The sequence below is a fragment of the Zingiber officinale genome, chromosome 4B (genome assembly GCF_018446385.1).
Source record: "Zingiber officinale cultivar Zhangliang chromosome 4B, Zo_v1.1, whole genome shotgun sequence".
NCBI classification, from domain to species: domain Eukaryota; kingdom Viridiplantae; phylum Streptophyta; class Magnoliopsida; order Zingiberales; family Zingiberaceae; genus Zingiber; species Zingiber officinale.
Genome location: NC_055993.1, coordinates 140,400,657 through 140,412,050, shown reverse-complemented (window position 1 = coordinate 140,412,050; position 11,394 = coordinate 140,400,657). Strand labels below are relative to the sequence as shown.

Here is an 11,394-nt window from a genome sequence, read left to right as displayed (position 1 = left end):
TGGATCGTATTGCATAATTTCTGTTAAATAGAATCTCTGGATTTGTTAGGTTTGATGTCTGTTCCAGTTGCCTGTCCATTTCGGGCACTGAACTCCGTGGTCCAAAGCGATTAATGTAAATTCAAGGTTGAATCTAAAATTTAGCCTTATCTGTTAAACTAAAACTAACGTAACCGGATTGGGATTCCTCTTCGAGTCCGTCCCGTGAATTACCATATTTAAATATGTTTTTTTTTCAAAATTGATGTAATAATATGTATAAAATCATGTAACTCATGTTATTATGAATAGGATCTTTAAAAAAAAAATATTTAAAATTAAAAAAAAAACTCATTGAAAATCATGTAACACATGTTATTATGAATAGGATCTTTTAAAAAACTCATTTAAAATTAGGGAGGTATGTTATCATAAAAATAAAATTGATTTAGAACTATATTCGAAGATGCCTGTGGACCCGATGAAATTATCTCGTTACACATAGAAATTTAATAAAAGATGCTTTCTGAATATATCTTAGACTTAAGGTTCAATATTTACTTTTTTTAATATGCTTCTTTTGTACTTTTATGCATCGCTGTCGTTGGTCATAGCCAACTGCCGCCATTTTTTTTAAAAGTTCTTCCATGAATTATTCTTTATTTTCATCTTTGATTTTCTTGTATTGTATTTTATTTGAGGAATTTGTTATTTGCTCATTTTATATCAAAAAGTCTTTGGGCATTTTTAAAAAAAAATCATATAATTTTTTTCATAAGTATAATTCTAATTCAAATTTGAGTGACGGTTATGAAGCGTTTAAAGTCTGCGTCACATCCAACTAAAAGCACGAGCAAATTGAGGGTCAGATATAGAAAAATGAGAATAAAGTGACGTTAAATGTAATTTTTTGGAAAAAAATATTCTCATTATCTTTTTTTTTTTTTATAGGATCACATATTTTTACAAATATTATTAATTGTATTCATAAAATAAAGAAAGAAATGAACATACTAAAAAAAGGAAATACTTTAGAGTTCGTTCGTTAATTAGCATTTGGTACGTAGTAAGATGTTAAGAAGCTACGGACCAAATGCTACCGACCTGTGCAGTTTATTTTTTTTGTTTTTTAAATTTATGGTTATATCAGTTAGGATTTTATCACTAAAATTTATTTTTATTTGAATTTAAGAGTTGGATTATAATATATTATTATTGTTAGATATTTCATTAATTAATTCAGATTTCACATATTCGTAGCACTTATGTAATTCAAAGTTAAAATTTCGATATTAATTTTTTTATTCACTTGATAAATTAATTTAGAGGTCTATGCGTGAAATAAATTCTCCGTACCTATTCAATCTATTGATTATAAAAATTAATTTTCTAAATATATAGTCTTATTTTATTTTTTAAAATCTGTTAAAGTGAAAAAAAAAATAATGGTAAAAGGATAAATTTTGGAATGCAGCAAGTTGAAAATCTTCAAAATTTTGAAACATTTTGAATGTGGTTTTGGCTCATTCGGTCAATCTCAGTGCCTGCTAGGGATTCAAGTTCAGCTCGGAGAACAATAATAGAGAGGAACCCAAACAAAGCGGCACCGCTCGATCTCTTCCGCCCCATCGGAAACTCCGCGTCGCTGACCTCTTTTCCCTCGTCGGATCCACCTTCTTCCACTCCATTCAGTCCGGCGTCCCTCTTCCTCTGCTCGCCGCTTCGGATGGACGGCGGCGGGGAGGAGACCGGCTTCGAGGTTGCCATCGTCGTGGCCAAAAACTGCGGTAAGGAGAGGGACGATTGCGTCGAGTTCCTCGTTTGGGAGTTGAAGACCGCCGGGTTGATCGTCGAGCGAGTGCGCGGGATCTCCGATGAATTCATAAAGGCATGTTTCTTTCTTTCCTTTACTGTAAGAAGGGTAACCAAGTAACTTTCCTACATTCTCTACGTCGTGAAGCTTTGCTTGCCTGGCATCGAATATATATGTATATATTTTTCTTTCGGAAAATTAGTGGGATTTTGTGAATTTGTTCGCCAAGATCTCGGTGGTAGCTTTTCGCTCTTCAAGGGGGTGGGGGTTGCTGTTGCAGTACCGTATTTGAGCTCAAAATCGCTTCGCTTGGTGGATTACACAGAGAGTAAGAGAAAGAAGGAATTTTCTTTTATGTTGTCACAGGAGTAAAGAATAGCTTTATCAAGCAAAGAATTCGTTCTCGCCATTTTTTTTCTTGGGTCATCTTTTAAAGAATCATTTCCAGAACTGCTTGGACTTATGTTTTCTACTGTCATTCTATCACTTCCAGAAGAAGTTCAGAATTAAACTGCCCTGTTGATTGTCTACAGTCAAGAATGCGCGCGCACACACAAAAAAAAAAGAGTATTGCGTTTGTGGGAGGAGAATCACTATCTTTATCCTTATCTTATTGACAAACATCTTGCATTATTTGATCCACTACACTTGAGCTGATTGGTGTGACTCATCATATTCACATTGAGTTGCACTCAAGAGTTAGGGTATCTGTGGTTTTCGAGGAGAGAAAAAGGCTCAGAGGGTGTATTTATGAGCTGTAACATTTCTTTCATTTCTTTTTAAAATTTTAATCATAATTGTAATAGCAGATTTCAGATTACTTATTGTGGAGATGGGAAAACTTAAGTTCCATAAAAGTATTTCACTTGAATGTTTTGTATATTATGCAAAATTACTTGTGCCAATTTATTTGAACCCCGCCCTTATTATGTTGCAATGTGAAAGTAAATCACAGAGAAATTGTTGAAGTTAATCGTCTGATTTTGGAATTGTTCTGATCTAACAATTCTGAGATTGATAGTAACTTTAGCATTTATGCAAATTCTCAAGTTATCACTAATTTTTTTGTTTATTTTTTTGAGATGCTTTGACTTGCGAGCCAAATTTTATTCTGGCACTTTATAGATTTGTTTTTATTAGATAAATTGTACTTAATTACTTTAACTGCCCGTTGTGTTAGCTATTACTAAAATATTGAGATGATGGGTGGATTCATTTAGTCAAATTTTATGTTTTTGCTATTATAAATAATGTGTGGTCGAAATGAAGAGTACCTTTTAGAGAGTTGCATTGCATTTTCCTTAGGCTGATGGAAAAAATATTTAGAAAATTTTCGCATGACTTGTCAAGATCTAGGAATTAGTGTTAGGATGTTAAGAAATAACATGTACAAAAACAAACTAATGTAGTAGAGATGAGAATGGTATGATGAATTTTTGAGTTATTACAAAGGATATTTTATATTCCCCAAAACTGGTGTTATCTAGGATTATGTAGGTGTAGCTTCATTTTTCTTTGGGAATAGTTTGAGATGGTATAGACATGCTTAAATGGGACTATAGACTCTGTAGTTAAAACGTGTTGGATCAATTAGAGTGGAATGTACAAGGGGTTAGAGGAAGACTAAATAAAATTTGAGTTTTATGTATAAAAATGATTTAATGGATGTTAGTGTTTCGGTAGTGATAGCAATGTGTATACATCAATGGAGTGAAAATATACATGCAGTCGAATCATGAAAAGCACCACTCGATAATGATTCCTAGCTCATCTCTCTTGTCGCCTCAACTTATTTCCGTTTTATGCTTAAGCTAACAATTTTATCATGTTCTTCTCATTTTCATTTCATCTCTTCAGCTGGCAGCACCAATAGAGATATTGGGAAGAGTTGCAGCTGAGTTGCAAATGCAAAAGTTGACGTACATTGGTGTGTCTCTAGCATTTGTTATACTTTCGTTTTTTTTATATAACTTATATTTATTTGTTTTGCTCAGGGTTGGAATTGAGATTCCAGTGGGATGAAGTTACTGCATTTGTCACACAGCCGGACGGATCTTTGTTCAGCTGGTGTGAGCGGTTTCGTTGTTTCCATCACTTGATTTATGGAATTGTAGGCTACCACTTTTTTTTATTCCTTCTTATTTTTTGCGTTTCAATTATAATATATAACCATTTTAAATTTCTGCATCCCATGTTTAGATGGCTTCAATCACAGTGATAATATGTTAATATTTATTGCAACTAATTCACAAGCTTAAAATGAAAGATCTATAGATGTATTTATATTTTTAGATGGCTTCAACAGGAGTGATAACGTTTGTAACTGAAGATGTTTGTCTACTGCAAAGTTAGGAGTGTTTAGATGATTTTAAACAACATTCTGAATTCATTGGATCTGTTAAGGACTTTAGGCTTGGGTTTCTGGGAAAATGTTTGGCTTTAGTGCTTTTTTTGGTTTGTGAAAATTTTCTATTTTCAGATTGTAACTTTTAGAAAATAAAAGAGAATCATTAAAAATAAAAGAAAAATAAATATTTATCATACTTACCTCTAATAAATTTAAATGCATAAAAAAAGTCAATGCTAGATATTTATTGTACATCTCTTTTTATCTTTTAAATTTTATGTTCTAAAAGACAAAACGAAAATAGAAAATTTTTCTAAACAAACAAGACCTAGCTGATCTATCGTTAGATGCCAATTTAGATTTTTGTTTCTAGTGTGATCCTGTATCATGTGTCTCGATGTAACAGTTTTCATTTATGTATTGGCTTAAGCAGGTCAACAACACAGATTCAGATTTAACATTGCGGTTTGGCGGGAAAGAATTGCAATATAGAAGGAATGAATCACTATTAAAAATGATGGAAGCTGAAGGGATTGTAAAGCAAGTCTTTCCTACACATGGTAGATTACTTTGCATTTTATCTGATTGGAATGGCATTTTGCAGTATTTAATCACATTTGCATCCTACAGATGAAACAAAGAGGAAACAACTCTTGAGAACTTGGGCTCTTAATTGGTTGGACTTCACTTGGCAGCCAATAGATGAAATTTATTCTTATTTTGGGACTAAGGTTGTGGTGTTGTAAATTTTTAATTTGGTCTTTATAATAGCAGAAGCTAGTGTTAGGGCTTGATGACAACTATCATTTATTATTGCAGATTGCTACATATTTTTCCTTCCTTGGTATGTATACCCGTTGGTTGTTTTTCCCAGCCACACTTGGTCTTGGCTTGCAGTTGGTTGACATTGGGTAAGACATTTAGGGGGTGCTTGGTTGGATGGAATGAGAGTAAGGAATGGGAAAGGGATTGAAAGTGGGTGTTTGGTTTGGGGGATTAGTGGTGGGTCCCATGGATTCATTACCCTAAACATGGGAATGAACCATTCCCTAGTAAAAGGAGGGGAATGGGAAAGCCCCCATTTCCATTCCCTACTTCTATCAATCCCATTCTTATTCCCATTCCTTTCAATGAACCAAGCACCCCCTAAACTAATGTTTGGCAGTGAACAGTTTTCAATATTATTATTCTTGCTATATGATGTGATTGATATGCTCAATTCGTTGATATTGATTTTAGACCCTTGCAGCCACTTGTGCTTCCTGCTTTCTTCATTTTTGTCATCATATGGGCTGCTCTTTTCTTCCAGTTTTGGAAGCGTAAGAATTCGGCACTTTTGGCCAGGTAACCTTTTGTTAAGCAATTGGCAGGTACATCATCATTTATTTGAACAAGAAGTTTAATCTTTATGTTGTCCTGCATTGGCAGTTGGGGTATTAACTATACACTATCTGAGTACAAAGCTTTACAGACTGAGCAGGGTTCCTTGCATATTGACAAAGATTCTGAAAATAAAATTGAAAATGATAAACCAATTGAGAAAAAAATCTTACAGAGGGATGAGTGGATTGGACTTCTTCTCAAGATAAGAAATAATGCAATCATAGTGTTGGCTATTGTTTGCCTTCAGTTGCCATTTGAATTGGCTTATGCTTATTTCTATGAGGTGACAGAATCTGACGTAATGAGGTGAGATCCCTTGTGATATTTTCCCTACTAACTCTTTTTTTTTTCTCTGGTATTTTGGTCAGTTCCTCATACTTGTGTCATCTTATTTGATAATCGACCACTTTAACTCCCATAATTGCTTTCAATATCCCTATTCATACCTGTCTTTTAATACAAAATAGTGGCATGGTTGTGAAGGCCTTTTGTTGATTAATGTGGTTTCCCACGACATCATGCTAAGATGATTATTATCATAAAGTCAGATTAATTCCAACTCTTTGGGGTTGTTGGTTACATGGATCTTTCTTCCATTGAACTCTATGCTAGCTATATCATTATCAGTATTTATATTTCTTAAATCACTTTTAATTACATTAACTTCTTTATACTTGAACTTGTCGACTCCATCTTCTTTTATTATTAATTGGAGCTGTACCTAATTGTTATTGGATCAGTTCATCATTTATGCTAAAGAAAACTGAATAGAGAATATGTTGTAATTGTATGAAATTTCAAGGGAAAATTTTGTTTCATTTGTCTAAATTTGCAGTGCAGATGAGATGCAATGCTTTGCTAGCTTTCTGCTATCAGTTTTTAATATATGGCTCCTTATCATGTACTCTGCTTATCAGGTATGCGCTAACTGCAGCTTATCTCTTGGCAATTCAATTCTATACAAGAGTTGGCGGCAAGGTATCTGTTATTCTCATCAAATATGAGAAAAATCAAGGAGAGGAATCAAGCGCTGCCAGTTTAGTTTACAAGGTGATCTTGATTTTTAGTTGAACGTTGAGGATTTTTCTTCTTCTTTTCCCTTAGTTTCATCTCTTTCTTTGCCGTTGCAGGTTTTTGGTCTCTATTTTGTGCAGTCATATATTGGGCTGTTTTATCACGCACTCTTGCATAGAAATCTTTTGACTCTTCGACAGATTCTGATTCAGCGACTCATCGTCTCTCAGGCATGTTACCTATTTTGTTATTGCAGGAGGTATTTTTCCAAACTATGTTCTTATTGACATATTAAATTTCAGATTCTGGAAAACATGATTGAGAATTCCATTCCCTTCCTCAAGTACACCTACAAAAAATATAGGGCTATCCAGTAAGTTACTATGACCTTGTATCTCATTAATGCTTGCTGATAGTTTTCTCCAAAACAAGTAGGTATCAGAAATGACTGGAAAACTGATGATACATAATGTTTAAAGCAAGAAAAAAAAACATGATAAAGGATCATCACCAGCAAGGTCGATTCACCTTGCTACAAGGGTGGAGAAAGAATTTTTGAAGCCTTCTTACACTGCGAGCATTGGCGAGGAGCTTGAAGATGGCTTATTCGATGGTAATAATCATTTGTTGTTAAGAGGAAAGAATAATTACATGGAATAGTCTGCTGTATCTGAATAGATTAAATATCCTAAACATCTGTTGGAAAATGGTTCAGATTTCCTGGAGTTGGCCTTGCAGTTTGGAATGATTATGATGTTTGCTTGTGCATTTCCTCTAGTATTCTGCTTTGCTACTCTTGTACGTTCTTGCTGGCTCCTTTATTTGTTTATTCCTTTTTTTCTTAGTAAAATGATATTAAGCCTTCACTTGTATGATAATCTTGAGTGGCCATTGTTTTTGAGCAGACCAATGTCACTGAGATCAGAGCAGATGCTTTAAAACTCATTGTTATGTATCAGAGGCCAATTCCTCGTGCTGCAGCAACCATTGGAGCTTGGTTAAACATTTTTCAGGTTCCATGAATTCTGTTGTATTCTTTTCTGACTTTCTCCTGGAAGCACGGCTTCGCCTAACTAATTCTATGTATATGCTACAGTTTCTGATTGTGATGTCAATCTGTACCAACTGTGTATTGCTCGTTTGCTTGTATGATCAAGAGGGCAAGTGGAAAATTGAGCCTGGGCTCGCTGCTATCTTGATAATGGAGCATGCTCTTCTTCTAATCAAATTTGGGTTCTCTCATTTTGTGCCAGAGGTGATTCCCTCTTCATTGTCTTAGACAATGGTGTCCTGTACATCGCCTAGACCAGTGCCTCAATAAGACTAAAACTGAGCATGTGATCTTTAACTCGATACTCAATAATGGAGGTAAATGAAATCGTTTCAATTGCAGGAACCAGCTTGGGTGAGAGCAAATCGCATGAGAAATGTAGTCCAGGCAAGGGGTGTGTACTCTAAGCAACTTTTAAGGAGCATCTCCACCATAGAGAGGAAGCAACAATGAGGATACAGAAAAGATTATATACACCTTTTTTTTTCTTGGATATGAGCTTGTCTTTTTGATTGTTTTTTATTTTTGTTTTTGTTTTTAAATTTGTTCAAGGACTCTGTAGGAAATGTTTTCCTTTCATACACTAATTTTTCCATGACGGTACACATCACATGGCTAGTTGCAGTGATTGTTTGAGTCGATCGTTATTCAATTATCAGGCCTCTTGAAGGCGTCCAAGCTCAGCTGATGCGCGTATGCGATCGCCACTTTTGCCCATTTCCTGATCTCATTTTTGAGCCTCTCCGAGTCCACGTCCTTGAGGCCGGTGGCGACGACGGGCTTGAGACGGGAGAAGCACTGGTTGGACCATGTTGCATCCTTGATCATCGATGGCTGGACCTCCGGCATGCTTACAAGTTAGGAACTATGTATGTTTGTTATGCTGTTCTTATAGAGCAAATGTGTTGCATGACTCGGTGCTTTATGACTAAACAAAGTTCTCCAGAGTTCTCCCCACGTATTGGTTAGGAGGTGCTTGTAAGAACGTTGAGACTTGGATTCCAAGCAGCACCTTGTGAATTTGTTGTTTTTGTTTTTTTGTTTTTTCCTTTTTATTTCAAGAACGGTGGAAGAGAAAGATAGAGAACTTGAAAGCAATTGTTTTCTAGAAATGATAAAGATTTTTAAATTGAGAATTTAGTTGTCTCACAGAAAATTATTCAATCAAAATATATTTACTCTTATCTCAAATTATCTGAGAAGTATCGACTGAAAAACGAACTGGAGAAGTTGTAATGATTGTTGTCGCGGGTCCGATTGCTGAAATGGGTTAACGGATCATTACTCATTACTGTACAATTAAGGTTTTTATTTTTTTAATATATTTTAAATAGTGAGTATTTACGAATTTGTAATGACCACTGGTTATATAATATTTAAACTCCATTGAATTAATATTTTTAATAAATAAATATATTATTATCAGGATTAATTATTTAATTACTTGTAAAACTACAAATATTATACTGTCAGAAATGGTGAAAATTGACCTTGATTGAATTAATAACGGAGATTATAAATTAAATTATACACAGTAGGATTATCATAATGAAAAAATGGCGGCAATCTTTGAAATTTAGCGCGATTGAATTAATTAATCTGTTAAGAAAATGTAGAACTGAACAGTTAGGGATTGAAATTAACTATTTAAGGACCTGCACGAATCAAACTTGTCCCGTAATCAATCAATCGTCATTAATCTTCAATCCTCATTCATTCCCTTCGATTCCATCGGCGATCGATCGACATGGCGACGAGTTTGAAGAAGTGGACCAGAGTGGAGGTGATCCAGCGAAACAATTCACGCTGGATTCCTCCCTACTCATGGCACTGCGCCGTACTCCTCACCGTCATGAATTCCAGCCAATTCATCGTCAAGTACGATGACTCCAAGATGGGGCTGCAGTTCGTGCCGAGGGACTGGATCCGCCCTCGCCCTCCTCCCTTCGTCGGCCGTTTCCCGTGGAGAGCCGGCGACATGGTCGAGGTATTCGAGGACTACGCGTGGTGGCCGGCCAACGTCGTCGACATAATAATTAATGGTGATAATCGGATCATTAGCGTTTGGCCCTTGAACTCAATGAGGGAGATCCGAGTTCGCCCTTCCAAGATCCGGCTGAGGAAGCAATGGATTCAAGAACAGAACTGGTCGATCATCGATGAGTTTACGGTACATACGCACGCATGCTACCTACCTGTAATTAATTTCTTCTTTATATATATTATATATTATATATTATACATTATATATTACATATTATATATTATATATTATATATTACATATTATATATTATATATTATATATTATATATATTATATATAATTTAATTATGAGATGGTTCTTTGATTAATTATTCTATATATTTATTTATTATTTGTTTTTTATGCAGAATTACGAGTATCGATTGGAGACGGAGGAAGATTTTCCTTACGGTGTCGGCGGCGGCGGCAAAGCTCCAGCGTGCGACGACAGAGAGTCCTGCAACACCACCGGCCGGAAAAGGAGGAGATCAACCGAGGAGGAGGAGGAGGAGCTCCGGCAGCGCCTACGACGAATCACTGTCTCGCCGCCTTACCCCGCTTCTTCGACGGAGTACGACTCCAGCGATTCATCATCGTCTTCCATGGATGATTCCCCAGTGTCTTCGGTCGATAGTTCGAAGTAATCATAATTCTCCGTTATTTTCATTCTTTTAATTTTTTTTTCCATGTTCATCCGCCTGCTTGCACGCGGATTGTCATGACTTTTTCTATTTCTTTTTCCTTTTCAGTTTGTTTTTGTAAGACAAACCACTATTAAACATGTGTTGGAAAATCTAGTTCATTTATTATTTGGCTCTGCTAGTTTCCCCTTATCTTAATTATCTTGTTTTTTTTTAAAAAAAATATTATTATAATAATAAATAAAATAAATAATTTTATTTAGTAATATATTTATTTTAAATAAATAAATTATTTTCTAGATTAGATTATTAGCACGATCAAATTATACATGGTAGCATTAGCATTAGATTATTTAATGAAAAAGATGACGGCAACCTTAGCTTTGAAATTTAGCGCGATGTGATTGAATTAATCCGTTAAGAAAATGTAGACAATTTCAAGTAATTTAAAACTATTTAAGTAGCTCACTCTCACTGAATGCACGAATTAATCAAACTTGTTTCACAATCAACCAATACTCATTCTGTAATTCCATTTCATCCATCGACGACATGGCGACGAGATTGAGGAAGGGTAGCAGAGTGGAGGTCATGTTCCAAGACACCGATGACCGCCCCATGCCTCCGTATTCATGGCGCCGCGGCGATCTCCTCTCTTTCAATTCCTGCCAGTTCATTGTTCGCCTCCATGACCCCCAGGTCTCGGTGCAGTGCGTCCCCAGGGGCTGCATCCACCCCGGCACCCCCTCGCTCCTCCCTTCGTCGGCCGTTTCTCGTGGAAAGTAGGCAATGTGGCTGAGATCTTGGAGGACTCCGTGTGGCGGCCGACTATAGTCATCGGCGTGGATGTTCATCGTCATATTTTCAATGTTTGACTATGGAACTCGAGGAGGGAGATTCTCGGCAAGGGAGATTCGGTAGGAAATGGGGAGAATGAGAACATGAGAACGTGCCCATGTTTTCCATTACTCTTAATGAAAAAATTCATTATACCTCCTCGGTTATTTCCCTTTATAAGGGGTGCGTCCAAGTATTATTTAACAGCGTAAAAAAAAAGAGAAAGAAATAATGAAGACAAGAGAAGGAGAATATATGAGACGGTGGGATTTGATTTGTGGAATTGTGGAAAGTTTTCTGATCCT

At 35.7% G+C, this 11,394-nt stretch overlaps 2 protein-coding genes across 2 annotated transcripts; both read left to right on the top strand.

Annotated features, from left to right (window-relative positions):
* Positions 1 to 1,509: 1,509 nt before the first annotated feature.
* On the top strand, positions 1,510 to 8,192 carry LOC121977177 (anoctamin-like protein Os01g0706700). Its single transcript, XM_042529741.1, has 16 exons — positions 1,510 to 1,867; positions 3,650 to 3,719; positions 3,787 to 3,902; positions 4,573 to 4,699; positions 4,770 to 4,870; positions 4,959 to 5,050; positions 5,379 to 5,483; positions 5,568 to 5,828; positions 6,440 to 6,572; positions 6,653 to 6,766; positions 6,839 to 6,909; positions 7,016 to 7,149; positions 7,252 to 7,334; positions 7,442 to 7,549; positions 7,633 to 7,791; positions 7,930 to 8,192. The coding sequence occupies exons 1-16, from the start codon at positions 1,706 to 1,708 to the stop codon at positions 8,038 to 8,040; spliced, it is 1,947 nt and encodes a 648-aa protein (XP_042385675.1). The 5' UTR covers positions 1,510 to 1,705; the 3' UTR covers positions 8,041 to 8,192.
* A 1,142-nt stretch (positions 8,193 to 9,334) lies between these two features.
* Positions 9,335 to 10,255, top strand: LOC121978776. The gene is made up of 2 exons (XM_042531071.1): positions 9,335 to 9,757; positions 9,980 to 10,255. The coding sequence occupies exons 1-2, from the start codon at positions 9,335 to 9,337 to the stop codon at positions 10,253 to 10,255; spliced, it is 699 nt and encodes a 232-aa protein (XP_042387005.1).
* The last annotated feature ends 1,139 nt before the right edge of the window (positions 10,256 to 11,394 follow it).